Consider the following 19,308-nt stretch of genomic DNA (forward strand, 5'->3'; position numbering starts at 1 on the left):
ACATTACCTCTGTTCATGTTCCACCTTCATCCCAAACTATCTAATTTCTAAGAAAGCAAGATTTCGTATTATTAAAGAAAATTAGGCAAATAAGTTATTTTGCTTATAGGCATTTATATGTGAGCACTTTCAAAAGATTCTGGAAGGGGGGAGGGGGGGGGGGGCACCATACTTAAAAAATACCCCACAAAAATATTACACTGGAATGTTTATAACTTAGATGAGGTCAAAATATAATGTTAAAATATGTCTGAGATAGGCACCTTACAGAACGTAAATCGCATGTAACTTTTCCAAAAATGAAACACGATACAGCCACCTACATTTCTATACATACAGTATAAAAGCCTTCAGTCTGCACAGCTTAATTGCTATTTAAATCTAATTTACCAAGAAAAATGAAATCTGGTAAAAACTGCCATCATCCAAATAAGCTGAAAAGAGATGAAATGTTAAGGAATCTGATACTGCACCATAACCTACATATGTATGTACAATACAGGCAAAACTATATAGTCTCTTTGGCTGTTTGCTTCGTGCACCGAGACTAAGCAATAAGATTTTATTGCACTTCAGCCACTATTGCATAATTCCATTCATCTTTTTTTATATTTTTTTCTTTAAAAGCTCATTACTGACCCATACAGATACACAGTAAATCCACATAGTTTTCTGTTTAAACATATCCAGACCAATGATATATTTTCAATTAAAACAGAAGGGTGGAGGGAGTGGTTTTACTGTGTATTAGAGTTGGTAACTAAAATACAATAATATACTGTATAATTAAAATTAACTAGGAAATCAGTGGGCACTCATCAACAAACTCCGTTTTTCAAGTGCAAATCTTGCTATGATTATAGTATGCCAATAAAACTTATCTTGATGCCCAAGGGAATAGCAAACAAGTGTGTATACATGGAGAAAAAAATATTTCCCACAATATTCTTTGTATTGCAAAAGGCGACTAAAAAGAGGAGGGAGCGGGTAGTTGGAAATCCTCCCCTCCCCTTATTTTACTTTTCCAAAAGAAGGAACAGATGGGGGGGGGGCCAAGAGGCTCAGTCTCCTATGCTTGACACTACCTCACTAGCACAGGAAATGGCGAAATATATCTATAATGCCACTGTATAAAGGCAAGTGTTCAAACGACAAAGATACAAGTTAGTTGAGTGTACCTGGTAAGTTGTGTAGGAGGAAACTGATTCAAAGGGTAAAGGCATGTACAGATCATTAGACCAGGGAGGAGCAGTGTGGTTTCAGAAGTAGTAGAGGATGTGTGGATCAGGTGTTTGTTTTGAAGAATGTGTGTGAGAATACATGGGGTTGATAGAAATACTTTGTGGAAGGTCTTACGAGTATATGGTGTGGAGGGTAAGCTGCTAGAAGCAGAGGAATTTTGATCAAGGGTGTAAGGCATGTGTACAAGTAGGAAAAGAGAAGAGTAAATGGTTCCCAGTGAAGGTCAGCTTGCGACTGGGTTGTATGATGTCACTTTATATATATATATATATATATATATATACGAATAAAGTGCATATGAACGCACACCTTCATAAAACATACAAACCTCCAACAGCCAGGATCGAACCTGGGACCCCTGTGCAAGAGGCAGGCATGCGGTTAGCATGCCTGCCTCTTGCACAGGGGTCCCAGGTTCGATCCTGGCTGTTGGAGGTTTGTATGATATTTTCTTTTAAACTACTCGACATTTCCCGCGTTAGCGAGGTAGCGTTAAGAACAGAGGACTGGGCCTTTGTGGAATACCCTCACCTCTGTTCTTTCTTTTGGAAAATTAAAAAAAAAAGGAGAGGGGAGGATCTCCAGCCCCTCCCGCTCCCTCCCCTTTTAGTCGCCTTCTACGACACGCAGGGAATATGTGGGAAGTATTCTTAATCCCCTATCCCCAGGGATATATATATATATATATATATTTCTTTCTTTCAAACTATTTGCCATTTCCCGCGTTAGCGAGGTAGCGTTGAAATATAAATACAACTGCTCTAATTTTTCATTCTGTAGCCTACACACAGCTGCCCATTAAAAACAAATTTCAAAGGACTTGGTTAAGGTGTATCTTCTATTGTGCTATTCTTTCTCTCCTCGTGCATATCTTTTGTCTTCATATCTTTATTCTCAAAACCAAAATTAATGTAGAAACTTCAGTCAAGCATCAAGCATAGCTCTTGAATAAACTGTTTTGTTAACTCATGAAAATAAGTTCATTTATGATTGTACAAACAACCTTATGCAACACAATGTACATAAATGCAGGTATATCAGAATTCTACAAATAAAATTTCAGAATTTCACAATGAATTCTGGATATAAAGTAATAGAAATTATTTCATGGGAAGCAGCTGATTAAGAACACTACATGAAATGATATTGAATATTTGAAGTTACTTGGATTTAGATATTCAATTCAAGGTGAAATCCTAAATTTTTTTGTAACTCACCAATCTAATAATTTACCTGTTGTGACATCTATTATGCATTTATGTCAGCTTTAATCTGTGATTGCTTTACTACTTCTTACTGACATATTGTGATAAAAATGAACCATTAAACAATACAGGTAAAAGATGAGTAACCACTGTTAACATAGTATACATATATAAAATCACAGTGAACAAAATCGTAGCACTCAATTCACTGAAATAATTTTCGAGAATCAGTAAATAATGTTAAGACACTGAAGATGTAAAACAACTAATGTCAAAGTTGATTATAAAAATTTAAAATTGTTAGAAATTGTCATACTTTGAAAGTCTTTGAAGCAGCAGTAGTACGAACAAGAGAATCAAATAAAGAAACTTCCTATGATTTACAGTTTCAAAAAACTTCTTGTTTTGCTGTAAGGAAAAACTAAGTGAATCAATAAAAGACCTAATTACAAAGGAAGACAACAGGGTCGCATGTTCAATATTATACATGTCGATACATTTTCTTGTGATGCGGAATATGGCCCTTGACTCTTATCTTATCTAAAACATATTATAAAATCTATTTACTAACAATTTACTTTATACTTAAACTACTGTACAAACCAGCACATTCAAATAAAATTTTAAAAATTTCCCTTTACAAAATAAGTGTACTTCCCATGCCTACGATCATATTATTTTTGTAAGTAATGCAGAACCCTATCTTTTGCACAAAACTTTTTGAATATTCAGTGTGTTACCACTCACTTATCTAAAGTGAACATATATATACAAAACTGGATTATTGTATATATCTATTAGAATGGGAATTAAAACAATTTCTAGCCAATCCACTCTCCTGAATAATCAATTAGCCATGATTTGTATATTTTGGTCATATATGATTAACATTCCTCAACAGTTCTGAAAAGTAAGTGAGAATAACATTTATATGCTTTACTTTCTGCCACTAACTTAAAAACAAGTATTTCTTTACATTTATGAGCTGTTGATTCCATTTTAAAAGTATCTGTACAGTATTAACATTTTGCAGTTAATGCAGTAGGTGGATTTCTACTGTATATTCCATGATACTGTTAATTACTTTTAATTTCATGGTATTCAAAATATTACAAAGTTTAAAACAACTTACTCTGCAATTTATATAAAAACATTCATATTGAGGACAATAACTAACAATGGCATTTTTCAAAAACTGCAAATAGTTAGGGTTCTACTGCATAACTGCTTAAAAGACTTTGTCAGTTAAATTTATGATAAATTTCTCCCACATTATAACTGTGGTACATTTATATATTTTTTTACATTCAAAGTACAAAGAAAAGAATTACAATTACAGCTAAAACTCCTGATAGTGCCCCAATTGCAGCCCACTGACGCCGGTCTGAAAATTAAAATTAGCAATGAAATGGTGGTGATAAAATATCAAGATCTGCCTTCCACAAATCCTAATTGAAAATGGATATATTTTTTACATTACCTTAATGCATCTGTTCCAGTTTTGTACTTTTCCCCCATTTTATTTAATATCTATCCATGAGTTTTCTGACTATATAATATCTTTCAAGAACAAGGGTCACTCTTTCCCAAGGTATTAGAGAGAAAGACTGTAACAACAAAGAAAATTTGCCATGATGGCAGGACTAGTGCATCGAACTTTTTTCTTTTTTATTAGCTGAGAAGGCATGGACAAACAGGTGACTGAGGCTCTAATCAAGGCAGCTGGAGGGATGTCTGATCACTATCTTGTGGAAGCAAAGGTGAACATTTGTACAGGTTTTCAGAAAAGAACAGAAAATGCTGGGGAGAAGACAGTGGTAAGAGTAAGCTTGGAAAGGAGTCTTGTGTGAGGAAATACCCGGAGAGACTGAGTGTAGAATAGCAAAAGGTGAGAGCAAATGACGTAAGGGGAGTGGAGGAAGAATAGGATGTATTTAAGGAAGCGGTGATTGCTTGCGCACAAGATGCATGTGGCTTCAGAAAGGTAGGAGGTGGGCAGATTAGAAAGGGTAGTGAGTGGTGGGAGGAAGAAGTAAGGTTGTCAGTAAGAGACAAGAGAGGCGTTTGGATGATTTTTGCTGGGAAATAGTGCAAATGGCTGGGAGATGTATAAAAGAAAGCAGCAGCTGGTCAAGAGAAAGGTGCAAGAGAGGGCAAAGAGTTGGGAAGAGAGGATATTTAATTTTAGGGAAAAGAAAAAGATGTTTAGGAAGGAGGTAAATAACATGCATAAGACAAGAACAAATGGGAACATCAGTGAAAGGGGCAAATGGGGAGGTAATAATAAGCAGTGATGAAGTGAGAAGGAGATGAGTGAGTATTTTGAAGGTGTGTTGAATGTGTTTGATATAGGGTGTTTTGGCTGAGGTGGTGTGTGCAAAGTGAGAGGGTCAGGGAGAATGGTTTGGTAAACAGAGAAGAGGTAGTGAAAGCTATGTAAAAGATGAAAGCCGGAAAGGCAGTGGGTTTTGATGGTATTGCAGTGGAATTTATTAAAAAAAAAAAAGGGGGTGACTTTGTTGTTGATTGGTTGATAAGGATATTCAATGTATGTATGGATCATGGTGAAAAGCCTGAGAATTGACAGAATGCACATATAGTACCACTGTACAAAGGCAAAGAGGATAAAGGTACGAGTTCAAATTACAGAGGCATAAGTTTGTTGAGTGTTTCTGGGAAATTATATGGGAGGGTATTGACTGAAAGGGTAAAGGCATGTACAGATTTGTATGTAGCGTTTATGGATCTGGAGAATGCATATGATACGGTTGATAAAGATGCTTTGAGGAAGGTTTTAAGAGTATATGGTGAGAGTGGTAAGTTGCTAGAAGCAGTGAAAAGTTTTTATCAAGGATGTAAGGCATGTGTACAAGTAGGAAGAGAAGAAAGTGATTGGTTCCCAGTGAATGTCAGTTTGCGGCAGGGGTGCGTGATGTCTCCATGACTGTTTAATGCGTTTATGGGTGGAGTGGTTAGGGTAAAGGCATGTACAGATTTGTATGTAGCATTTATGAATCTGGAGAAGGCATATGATAGGGTTAATGAAGATGCTTTGAGGAAGGTTTTAAGAGCATATGGTGTGGGTGGTAAGTTGCTAGAAGCAGTGAAAAGTTTTTATCAAAGATGTAAGGCATGTGTATGAGTAGGAAGAGAGGAAAGTGATTGGTTCCCAGTGAATGTCAGTTTGTGGCAGGGGTGCGTGATGTCTCCATGGCTGTTTAATTTGTTTATGAATGGGGTGGTTAGGGAGGTGAATGCAAGAGTTTTGGAGAGAGGGGCAAGTATGCAGTCTGTTGTGGAAGAGAGGGCTTGGCAAGTGAGTCAGTTGTTTTCCAATGATACAATTCTGGCTGATTCATGTGAGAAACTGCAGAGGTTGGTGACTAAGTTTGTTAAAATGTGTGAGAGGAGAAAGTTGAGAGTAAATGTGAATAAGAGCAAGGTTATTAGGTTCAGTAGGGTTGAGGGACAAGCTAATTGGGAGGTAAGTTTGAATGGAGGAAAATTGGAGGAATTGAAGTTTTAGATATCTGGGAGTGGACTTAGCAGTGGATGGAACCATGGAAGCAGAAGTGAGTCACAGGGTGGGGGAGGGGGCAAAGGTTCTGGGAATGATGAGGAATGTGTGAAAGGAGAGAGAGCGTCATCTCGAAGAGCAAAAATGGGTACGTTTGAAGGAATAGTGGTTCCAACAATGTTATATGGTTGCGAGGCATGGGCTATAGATAGGGTTGTGTGGAGGAGGGTGGGTGTGTTGGAAATGAAAGGTTTGAGGACAATATGTAGTGTGAGGTGGTTTGATCAAGTAAGTAATGTAAGGGTAAGAGAGATGTGCAGTAATGAAAAGAATGTGGTTGAGAGAGCAGAAGAAGGTGTGTTGAAATGGTTTGGTCATATGGAGAGAATGAGTGAGGAAAGATCGACGAAAAGGATATATATGTCAGAGGTGAACGAGAAGTGGGAGACCAAACTAGAGATGGAAGGATGGAGTGAAAAAGATTTTGAGCAATCGGGGCCTGAATATACAGAAGGGTGAAAGGAGTGCAAGGAACAGAGTGAATTGGAACGATATGGTATACCGGGGTTGACGTGTTGTCAATGGACTGAACCAGGGCATGTGAAGCATCTGGGTTAAACCTTTCTTGGTTTACCCCAGACATTTCACATGCCCTTGGTTAGTCCACTAACAGCACATTGACCCTAGTATGCCACATTGTTCCAATTCACTGTGTTCCTTGCATGCCTCTCACCTTTCTGCATGTTCAGGCTCAAAATCTTTTTCACTCTATCCTTCCACCTCGAATTTGGTCTGCTTCTCCTTGTTCCCTCCACCTTTGACACATATATCCTCTTTGTCAACCTTTCCTCACTCATTCATTCCCTATGTCCAAACCATTTCAACACATCCTCTTCTGCTCCCTTAACCACACTCTTTTTATTACCACACACATCACATAATATCCTCAAACATTTCATTTCAAATACATCCACCCTCCTCACAACCATATAATATTGTTGGAACTACTATTCATTCAAACATACCCATTTTCGCACTCCAAAATAACATTCTCTCTTTCCATAGATTCTTCATCACTCCTATAACCTTCGCACCCTCCCCCACCCTATGACTCACTTCTGCGTCTATGGTTCCATTCAATGCCAAGTCCACTCCCAAAATCTAAAACACTTCACTTCGTCCAATGTTTCTCCATTCAAACGTACATCCTAACTAACTTGTCCCCCAACCCAGCTGAACCTAATGACCTTTCTCTTATTCACTTTTATTCTCATCCCAGCCTGAGTTAGATACCTGTATTTTGACTAATCCCCTCGGGGTGAATGAACAGCTAGGACTACTATGGACTGACTGCTGCAACCAGGATTAGAACCTTTGCAAGTGACTCATGGCAGCCCGTGAATGCATCACAGGAATGCTAACAGCTACATCACAAGTATCATACTTTTTAAACACTAAACTAAATGATTACTTCAGCCCCTAGTTCATTTTATTATTATCAATGACTTCTTATCCTTCCCTCCATACTTCATTTCCACCATTTCTTCTTATTATCCCTCCCTCCATACTTCATTTCCACCACATTTTTTTCATACCTAACTGCCTTTCCACATAAGCAAGTTAGCTGTAAGAATTTACTTCAAAATTTACTTCCAAACTTCTCCATTTAAAAAAAAAAAGTGTCAACCATAAAACACATCACCTTGCAGCTACCTAAATCTACACTCTGTCACTTAATGTCTTAATGAACAAAAGACTTTTTAGTACATACCATTTGACAAGTGCATGACTTTGGCCATTTTACTAAGTGTATTTTCCATCTTGCTCTGAGTGTTTTCCATTTCATGACCAAAATCATCCAGCATCCTGCAAAGACAAGGAAATTGGTTTCAATCAGCAGTAAGATACATAGATACATGAACTATTTTAGAAATCTTCTTATGTAAGATGCGATTAAGGTGAGGTGACTGGCATAATTCTTAACAACAGAGAACATGGAAGATGCCACAGATGATATTGTGTTGTTAGCTAAATATGAGACGGAGGGAATGTTGAGGTGGTCTGATGATGTATGCAGGAGGATGGTGAATGTGAACAATGGGGACGTCAGGTTGTAAGATCAGTTTGCATCAAGAAGTGGAAATTGTGGTTGAGTCTAAGTGTTTGGCTGTAAAGCTTCATATGGATGGTGTGGGAAAGCTTTAGTTAATTACAGTCAGGCAAAAGTCGAAGAAGTCATCAGAAAGGTAAGTTGTCATGTGTTTGCATGGTGAAAAGTCATTGATTAGGCCCATTAAGTAACCCTCTGATAACCCTTACTTACAAAAAAAAAAAAAAAATTCTTTTGCACCTCTTACTATTTTTTCCTTGCACCTTGAGGATGAAAAAAAAGTTAAAATCTATTATCTGATCCACTTAAAGAGTATACTGCGTTTCACTCTACAATCAAGTTGTTTTCCTAAACTCTATTTTTCCTAAATTTGCTCATTAAATTTATCTCACTTCCAAGAATACATAACCCTGGTAATATCTTTTCTATTCACTGCAGCTGGGGGCAAATGCACCCAGAACATTTTTCTGCTCACTGCAACTGGGGTGTGTATGTAAAAAGTGACTAATGCTTGCAGCAGAAGCATCCTATGCATGGTTGGTTACCAGACACTACGGCAAAGATTTTTTCCATATACTGGCAAGTAAATGTTATGTCAATGAAGCCTGTATGAAATCTGAACCTTCTACATTACATAATTATTTTTTGAGCAATATCACTTACACATGACGACAAACATCACTAATGAAAACCTGAAATAGTAAAATCTGATTGTGAAAAAATCATACCCAAATATACCAGGCTGGTAGGTAAGGATATTTAATGTACTGTATGTATGACTCATGGTGAGGTGCCTGAGGATTGGCGGAATGCTTGCATAGTGCCATTGTACAAAGGCAAAGGGGATAAGAGTGAATGCTCAAATTACAGAGGTATAAGTGGTGATGTGAGAAGGAGATGGAGTGAGTATTTTGAAGGTTTGTTGAATGTGTTTGATGATAGAGTGGCAGATATAGGGTGTTTTGGTTGAGGTGGTGTGCAAAGTGAGAGGGTTAGGGAAAATGATTTGGTAAACAGAGAAGAGGTAGTAAATGCTTTGCGGAAGATGAAAGCCGGCAAGGCAGCAGGTTTGGATGGTATTGCAGTGGAATTTATTAAAAAAGGGGGTGACTGTATTGTTGACTGGTTGGTAAGGTTATTTAATGTATGTATGACTCATGGTGAGGTGCCTGAGGATTGGCGGAATGCGTGCATAGTGCCATTGTACAAAGGCAAAGGGGATAAGAGTGAGTGCTCAAATTACAGAGGTATAAGTTTGTTGAGTATTCCTGGTAAATTATATGGGAGGATATTGATTGAGAAGGTGAAGGCATGTACAGAGCATCAGATTGGGGAAGAGCAGTGTGGTTTCAGAAGTGGTAGAGGATGTGTGGATCAGGTGTTTGCTTTGAAGAATGTATGTGAGAAATACTTAGAAAAGCAAATGGATTTGTATGTAGCATTTATGGATCTGGAGAAGGCATATGATAGAGTTGATAGAGATGCTCTGTGGAAGGTATTAAGAATATATGGTGTGGGAGGCAAGTTGTTAGAAGCAGTGAAAAGTTTTTATCGAGGATGTAAGGCATGTGTATGTGTAGGAAGAGAGGAAAGTGATTGGTTCTCAGTGAATGTAGGTTTGCGGCAGGGGTGTGTGATGTCTCCATGGTTGTTTAATTTGTTTATGGATGGGGTTGTTAGGGAGGTGAATGCAAGAGTTTTGGAAAGAGGGGCAAGTATGAAGTCTGTTGGGGATGAGAGAGCTTGGGAAGTGAGTCAGTTGTTGTTCGCTGATGATACAGCGCTGGTGGCTGATTCATGTGAGAAACTGCAGAAGCTGGTGACTGAGTTTGGTAAAGTGTGTGAAAGAAGAAAGTTAAGACTAAATGTGAGTAAGAGCAAGGTTATTAGGTACAGTAGGGTTGAGGGTCAAGTCAATTGGGAGGTGAGTTTGAATGGAGAGAAACTGGAGGAAGTGAAGTGTTTTAGATATCTGGGAGTGGATCTGGCAGCGGATGGAACCATGGAAGCGGAAGTGGATCATAGGGTGGGGGAGGGGGCAAAAATTCTGGGAGCCTTGAAGAATGTGTGGAAGTCGAGAACATTATCTCGGAAAGCAAAAATGGGTATGTTTGAAAGAATAGTGGTTCCAACAATGTTGTATGGTTGCGAGGCGTGGGCTATGGATAGAGTTGTGCGCAGGAGGATGGATGTGCTGGAAATGAGATGTTTGAGGACAATATGTGGTGTGAGGTGATTTGATCGAATAAGTAACGTAAGGGTAAGAGAGATGTGTGGAAATAAAAAGAGCGTGGTTGAGAGAGCAGAAGAGGGTGTTTTGAAATGGTTCGGGCACATGGAGAGAATGAGTGAGGAAAGATTGACCAAGAGAATATATGTGTCGGAGGTGGAGGGAACGAGGAGAAGAGGGAGACCAAATTGGAGGTGGAAAGATGGAGTGAAAAAGATTTTGTGTGATCGGGGCCTGAACATGCAGGAGGGTGAAAGGAGGGCAAGGAATAGAGTGATTTGGAGCGATGTGGTATACCGGGGTTGACGTGCTGGCAGTGGATTGAATCAAGGCATGTGAAGCGTCTGGGGTAAACCATGGAAAGCTGTGTAGGTATGTATATTTGCGTGTGTGGACGTATGTATATACATGTGTATGGGGGTGGGTTGGGCCATTTCTTTCGTCTGTTTCCTTGCGCTACCTCGCAAACGCGGGAGACAGCGACAAAGCAAAAAAAAAAAAAAAAAAAAAAGTTTGTTGAGTATTCCTGGGAAATTATATGAGAGGGTATTGATCAAGAGGGTCAAGGCATGTACAGAGCATCAGATTGGGGAAGAGCAGTGTGGTTTCAGAAGTGGTAGAGGATGTGTGGATCAGGTGTTTGCTTTGAAGAATGTATGTGAGAAATACTTAGAAAAGCAAATGGATTTGTATGAAGCATTTATGGATCTGGAGAAGGCATATGATAAAGTTGATAGAGATGCTCTGTGGAAGGTATTAAGAATACATGGTGTGGGAGGCAAGTTGCGAGAAGCAGTGAAAAGTTCTTATTGAGGATGTGAGGCATGTGTAAGAGTGGGAAGAGAGGAAAGAGACTGGTTCTCAGTGAATGTCGGTTTGTGGCAGGGATGCATGATGCATCCATGGTTGTTTAATTTGTTTGTGGATGGGGTTGTTAGGGAGGTGAATGTAAGACTTTTGGAGAGAGGGGCAAGTATGCAGTCTGTTATAGATGAGAGGGCTTGGGAAGTGAGTCAGTTGTTGTTCGCTCATGATACAGCGCTGGTGGCTGATTGGGGTGAGAAACTGCAGAAGCTGGTGACTGAATTTGGTAAAGTGTTTGTAAGAAGAAAGCCGACAGTAAATGTTAATAAGAACAAAGTTATTAGGTAGAGTAAGGTTGAGGGACAAGTCAACTGGGAGGTAAGTTTGAATGGAGAAAAACTGAAGGAAGTGAAGTGTTTTAGATATCTGAGAATGGATTTGACAGTGGATGGAATCATGCAAGCGGAAGTAAAGTCACAGAGTGGGGGAGGGGGTGAAGGCTTTGGTAGCACTGAAGAATGTGTGGAAGACGAGAACATTGTCTTGGAAACCAAAAATGGGTATGTTTAAAGGAATAGTGGTTCCAACAAAGTTATATGGTTGCGAGGCATGGGCTATAGATAGGGCTCTCTGGAGAAGGGTGGATGTGTTGGAAATGAGATGTTTGAGGACAATATGAGGTGTGAGGTGGTTTGATTGAGTGAGTAATGAAAGTGTAAGAGAGATGTGTGGAAATAAAAAGAGTGTGGTTGAGAAAGCAGAAGAGGGTGTATTGAAATGCTTTGGTCACATGGAGAGAATGAGTGAGGAAAGACTGACAAAGAGGATATATGTGTCAGAGGTGGAGGGAACAAGGAGAAGCAGGAGACCAAATTTGAGGTGGAAGGATGGAGTGAAAAAGATTTTGAGCAATTGGGGCCTGAACATGCAGGAAGGTGAAAGGCATGCAACAAATAGAGTGAATTGGAATGATGTGGTATACTGGGGTCGACGTGCTGTCAATGGATTGAACCAGGGCATGTGAAGCGTCTCGGGTAAACCATGGAAAGTTTTGTGGGGCATGGATGTGGAAAGGGAGTGGTGGTTTTGGTCCATTATACATGACAGTTAAGAGACTGTGTGAACGAATGTGGCCTTTGTTGTCTTTTCCTAGCAATACCTCGCACGCATGCGGGGGGTAGGGGGATGTCATTTCATGTGTGGCGAGGTGGCGACAGGAATGAGTAAAGGCAGCAGGTATGAATTATGTACATGTGTATATATGTATATGTCTGTGCATGTATATATATGTTATATACATTTGCGTTTCTAAGTATTTCTCACATACATTCTTCAAAGCAAACACCTGATCCACACATCCTCTACCACTTCTGAAACCACACTGCTCTTCCCCAATCTGATGCTCTGTACATGCCTTCACCCTTTCAATCAATACCCTCCCATATAATTTCCCAGCAATACTCAACAAACTTATACCTCTGTAATTTGAGCACTCACTTTTATCCCCTTTGCCTTTGTACAATGGCACCATGCAAGCATTCCGCCAATCCTCAGGCACCTCACCCTGAGTCATACATACACTAAATAACCTTATCAACCAGTCAACAATACAGTCACCCCCTTTTTTAATAAATTCCACAGCAATGCCATCCAAACCACAAAATAAGAAATAAATCATATTTTATATTTATTTATTTATTTTGCTTTGTCGCCGTCTCCCGCGTTAGCGAGGTAGCGCAAGGAAACAGATGAAAGGATGGCCCAACCCATCCACATACACATGTATATACATACACGTCCACACACGCAAATATACATACCTATACATCTCAATGTACACATATATATACACACAGAGACATACACATATATACACATGTACATAATTCATACTGTCTGCCTTTATTTATTCCCATCGCCACCTCGCCAAACATGGAATAACAACCCCCTCCCCCCTCATGTGTGCAAGGTAGCGCTAGGAAAGACAACAAAGGCCCCATTCGTTCACCCTCAGTCTCTAGCTGTCGTGTAATAATGCACCGAAACCACAGCTCCCTTTCCACATCCAGGCCCCACAGAACTTTCCATGGTTTACCCCAGATGCTTCACATGCCCTGGTTCAATCCATTGACAGCATGTTGACCCCGGTATACCACATCGTTCCAATTCACCCTATTCCTTGCACCCCTTTCACCCTCCTGCATGTTCAAGCCCCGATCACTCAAAATCTTTTTCACTCCATCTTTCCACCTCCAATTTGGTCTCCCACTTCTTCTCGTTCCCTCCACCTCTGACACATATATCCTCTTGGTCAATCTTTCCTCACTCATTCTCTCCATGTGACCAAACCATTTCAAAACACCCTCTTCTGCTCTCTCAACCACACTCTTTTTATTTCCACACATCTCTCTTATCCCTGGGGATAGGGGATTAAGAATACTTCCCACGTATTCCCTGCGTGTCGTAGAAGGCGACTAAAAGGGGAGGGAGCGGGGGGCTGGAAATCCTCCCCTCTCGTTTTTTTTTTTAATTTTCCAAAAGAAGGAACAGAGGGGGCCGGGTGAGGATATTCCAAAAAAGGCCCAGTCCTCTGTTCTTAACGCTACCTCGCTAATGCGGGAAATGGCTAATAGTTTAAAAGAAAAAAAAATCTCTCTTACCCTTACATTACTTACTCGATCCAACCACCTCACACCACATTTTGTCCTCAAACATCTCATTTCCAGCACATCCACCCTCCTGTGCACAACTCTATCCATAGCCCATGCCTTGCAGCCGTACAACATTGTTGGGACCACTATTCCTTCAAACATACCCATTTTTGCTTTCCGAGATAATGTTTTCGACTTCCAAACATTCTTTAAGGCTCCCAGAATTTTCGCCCCCTCCCCCACCCTATGATTCACTTCCGCTTCCATGGTTCCATCCGCTGCCAGATCCACTCCCAGATATCTAAAACACTTCACTTCCTCCAGTTTTTCTCCATTCAAACATACCTCCCAATTGACTTGACAATCAACCCTACTGTACCTAATAACCTTGCTCTTATCCACATTTACTCTTAACTTTCTTCTTTCACACACTTTACCAAACTCAGTCACCAGCTTCTGCAGTTTCTCAGATGAATCAGCCACCAGTGCTGTATCATCAGCGAACAGCAGCTGTCTCACTTCCCAAGCTCTCTCATCCACAACAGACTGCATACTTGCTCCTCTTTCCAAAACTCTTGCATTCACCTCCCTAACAACCCCATCCATAAACAAATTAAACAACCATGGAGACATCACACACCCCTGCCGCAAACCTACATTCACTGAGAACCAATCACTTTCCTCTCTTCCTACACGTACACATGCCTTACATCCTCGATAAAAATTTTTCACTGCTTCTAACTTGCCTCCCACACTATATATTCTTAATACCTTCCACAGAGCATCTCTATCAACTCTATCATGTGCCTTCTCTAGATCCATAAATGCTACATACAAATCCATTTGCTTTTCTAAGTATTTCTCACATAGATTCTTCAAAGCAAACACCTGATCCACACATGCTCTACCACTTCTGAAACCACACTGCTCTTCCCCAATCTGATGCTCTGTACATGCCTTCACCCTCTCAATCAATACCCTCCCGTATAATTTACCAGGGATACTCAACAAACTTATACCTCTGTAATTTGAGCACTCACTCTTATCCGGGATCCTTTGCCTTTGTACAATGGCACTATTGAAGCATTCCGCCAATCCTCAGGCACCTCACCATGAATCATACATACATTAAATAACCTTACCAACAAGTCAACAATACAGTCACCCCCTTTTTTAATAAATTCCACTGCAATACCATCCAAACCTGCTACCTTGCCGGCTTTCATCTTCTGCAACGCTTTTACTACCTCTTCCCTGGTTACCAAATCATTTTCCCTAACCCTCTCACTTTGCACACCACCTCAAACAAAACACCCTATATCTGCCACTCTGTCATCAAACACATTCAACAAACCTTCAAAATACTCACTCCATCTCCTTCTCACATCACCACTACTTGTTATCACCTCCCCATTAGCCCCCTTCACTGAAGTTCCCATTTGCTCCCTTGTCTTACGCACTTTATTTACCTCCTTCCAAAGCATCTTTTTATTCTCCCTAAAATTTAATGATACTCTCTCACCCCAACTCTCATTTGCCCTCTTTTTCACCTCTTGCACCTTTCTCTTGACCTCCTGCCTCTTTCTTTTATACATCTCCCACTCATTTGCATTTATTCCCTGCAAAAATCGTCCAAATGCCTCTCTCTTCTCTTTCACTAACAATCTTACTTCTTCATCCGACCACTCACTACCCTTTCTAATCAACCCACCTCCCACGCTTCTCATGCCACAAGCATCTTTTGTGCAAGCCATCACTGCTTCCCTAAATACATCACATTCCTCCCCCACTCCCCTTACCTCCTTTGTTCTCACCTTTTTCCATTCTGTACTCAGTCTCTCCTGGTACTTCCTCACACAAGTCTCCTTCCCAAGCTCACTTACTCTAACCACTCTCTTCATCGAAACATTCTCTCTTCTTTTCTGAAAACCCCCACAAATCTTCACCTTCGCTTCCACAAGATAATGATCAGACATCCCTCCAGTTGCACCTCTCAGCACATTAACATCCAAAAGTCTCTCTTTCGCACGCCTATAAATTAACACGTAATCCAATAATGCTCTCTGGCCATCTCTCCTACTTACATACGTATACTTATGTATATCTCGCTTTTTAAACCAGGTATTCCCAATCACCAGTCCTTTTTCAGCATATAAATGTACAAGCTCTTCACCATTTCCATTTACAACACTGAACACCCCATGTATACCAATTATTCCCTCAACTTCCACATTACTCACCTTTTCATTCAAATCACCCATCATTATAACCCGGTCTTGTGCATCAAAACCACTAACACACTCATTCAGCTGCTCCCAAAACACTTGCCTCTCATGATCTTTCTTCTCATGCTCAGGTGCATATGCACCAATAATCACCCACCTCTCTCCATCAACTTTCAGTTTTACCCATATCAATCGAGAATTTACTTTCTTACACTCTATCACATACTCCCACAACTCCTGTTTATTTATTCATTTATTCATTTATTTAATTATTTATTTTATTATACTTTGTCGCTGTCTCCCACGTTAGTGAGGTAGCACAACGAAACATGAAAGAATGGCTAAACCCACCCATGTTTACATGTATATACATACACGTCCACACACGCACATATACATACCTATACATCTCAACATATACATATATATACACACACAGACATATACATATATTCACATGTACATGATTCATACTGTCTGCCCTTATTCATTCCCGTCGCCACCCCGCCACACATGAAATAACAACCCCTTCCCCCACATAAGCACGAGGTAGCACTAGGAAAAAACAAATGCCACATTCGTTCACACTTGGTCTCTAGCTGTCATGTAATAATGCACCGAAACCACAGCTCCCTTTCCACATCCAGGCCCCACAGAACTTTCCATGGTTTACCCTAGACGCTTCACATGCCCTGATTCAATCCACTGACAGCACGTCGACCCCGGTATACCACATCGTTCCAATTCACTCTATTCCTTGCACGCCTTTCACACTCCTGCATGTTCAGGCCCCGATCACTCAAAATTCTTTTCACTCCATCTTTCCACCTCCAATTTGGTCTCCCACTTCTCCTCATTCACTCCACCTCTGACACATATATCCTCTTGGTCAATCTTTCCTCATTCATTGTCTCCATGTGACCAAACCATTTCAAAACACCCTCTTCAGCTCTCTCAACCACACTCTTTTTATTACCACACATCTCTCTTACCCTTTCATTACTTACTTGATCAAACCACCTTACACCACATATTGTCCTCAAACATCTCATTTCCCGCACATCCACCCTCCTCCGCACAACTCTTATCTATTGCCCACTGCCTCACAACCATATAACATTTTTGGAACCACTATTCTTTCAAACATACCCATTCTTGCTTTCCAAGATAATGTTCTCGACTTCCACACATTCTTCAACGCTCCTAGAACTTTTGCCCCCTTCCCCACCCTATGATTCACTTCCGCTTCCATGGTTCCATCCGCAGCCATATCCACTCCCAGATATCTAAAACACTTTGCTTCCTCCAGTTTTTCTCCATTCAAACTTACCTCCCAATTGACTTGTCCCTCAACCCTACTGTACCTAATAACCTTGCTCTTATTCACATTTACTCTCAGCTTTCTTCTTTCACACACTTTACCAAACTCAGTCACCAGCTTCTGCAGTTTCTCACCCGAATCAGCCACCATATATATGTATCCGTTGAAATGTATAGGTATGTATATGTGCGTGTGTGGATGTGTATGTATATACGTGTATGTGGGTGGGTTGGGCCATTCTTTTGTCTGTTTCCTTGCACTACCTTGCTAATGCGGGAGACAGCGATAAAGCAAAATAAAAAATATATTTCTTTTTATTTGTATTTAGTATACTTTGTTGCTGTCTCCCGCATTAGCAAGGTAGTGCAAGGAAACAGACGAGAGAATGGCCCAACCCACCAACAAACACATGTATGTACATACACATCCACACACAGACATATACATACCTATACATTTCAATGTAGACATATATAAACATACACAGACAAATACATATATACACATGTACATAATTCTCACTTGCTGCCTTTATTCATTCCCGTCGCCACCCTGCCACACAAGAAATGACAACCCTCTCACTCCGCATGAGCACGAGGTAGCGCTAGGAAAAGACAAGAAAGGCCACATTCATTCACACAGTCTCTAGATGTCATGTGTAATGGACTGAAATCACAGCTGCCTTTCCACATCCAGGCCCCACAAAACTTTCAATGGTTTACCCCAGACGCTTCACATGCTCTGGTTCAATCCATTTACACCACACAGACCCCGGTATACCACATCGTTCCAATTCACTCTATTCCTTGCTTGCTTTTCACCCTCTTGCATGTTCAGGCCCCAATCACTCAAAATCGTTTTCACTCCATCCTTCCACCTCCGATTTGGTTACCCACTTCTCCCGATTCCTTCCACCTCTGACACATATATCCTCTTTGTTGATCTTTCCTCACTCATTCTATCCATGTGACCAAACCATTTCAAAACACCCTCCTCTGGTCTCTCAACCACACTCTTTTTATTACCACACATGTCTCCTACCCTTTCACTACTTACTCAATCAAACCACCTCACACCACATATTGTCCTCAAATATCTCATTTCCAACACATCCACCCTCCTCCACACAGCTCTATCTATAGCCCACGCCTCGTAACCATATAACATTGTTGGAACCACTATTTTTTCAAACGTACCCATTTTTGCTTTCCGAGATAATGTTCTCGCCTTCCACACATTTTTCAATCCTCCCAGAACTTTCACCCCTCCCCACCCTGTGACTCACTACCACTTCCATGGTTCCATCCACTGCCAAATCCACTCCCAGATATCTAAATACTTCACTTCCTCCAGTTTTTCTCCATTCAAACTTACCTCCCAAATGACTTGTCCCTCAACCCTACTGTACCTAATAACCTTGCTCTTATTCACAATTACTCTCAGCTTTCTTCTTTCTCACACTTTACTATACTCAGTCACCAACTTCTGCAGTTTCTCACCCGAATCATCCACCAGCGATGTATCCTAAGTGAACAACAACTGACTCACTTCCCAACCCTCTCATCCACAACAGACTGCATTCTTGCCCCTCTCTCCAAAACTCTTGCATTCACCTCCCTAACAACCCCATCCATAAACAAATTAAACAACCATGGAGACATCATGCACCCCTGCCGCAAACCGACATTCCCTGAGAACAAATCACTTTCCTCTCTTCCTACTCGTACACATGCCTTACATCCTCGTTAAAAAACTTTTCACTGCTTCTAGCACCTTGCCTCCCACACCATATATTCTTAATACCTTCGACAGAGCATCTCTATCACCTCTATCACAGAGCATCTCTATCACCTCTATCATATGCCTTCTCCAGACTCATAAATGCTAAATACAAATTAATTTGCTTTTCTAATTATTTCTCACATACATTCTTCAAAGCAAACACCTGATCCACACATCCTCTACCACTTCTGAAACCACACTGCTCTTCCCCAATCTGATGC

General features: G+C 40.5%; 1 protein-coding gene across 3 annotated transcripts in view; it reads right to left on the reverse strand.

The window, feature by feature from the left end:
• Nucleotides 1-2,893: 2,893 nt before the first annotated feature.
• Nucleotides 2,894-19,308, reverse strand: part of Syx6 (Syntaxin 6) — a 226,848-nt gene continuing 210,433 nt past the window's right edge. For all 3 annotated transcript variants that reach the window (XM_071687940.1, XM_071687939.1, XM_071687938.1), the window contains exons 7-8: nucleotides 7,736-7,830; nucleotides 2,894-3,831 (exon numbers count right to left, since the gene is read on the reverse strand). In XM_071687940.1, coding sequence (XP_071544041.1) covers nucleotides 3,755-3,831; nucleotides 7,736-7,830 — 172 coding nt within the window. In that variant the 3' untranslated portion in view covers nucleotides 2,894-3,754. The remainder of the gene's footprint in view (nucleotides 3,832-7,735; nucleotides 7,831-19,308) is intronic.

This window comes from Panulirus ornatus, chromosome 44, assembly GCF_036320965.1.
Source record: "Panulirus ornatus isolate Po-2019 chromosome 44, ASM3632096v1, whole genome shotgun sequence".
NCBI lineage: Eukaryota > Metazoa > Arthropoda > Malacostraca > Decapoda > Palinuridae > Panulirus > Panulirus ornatus.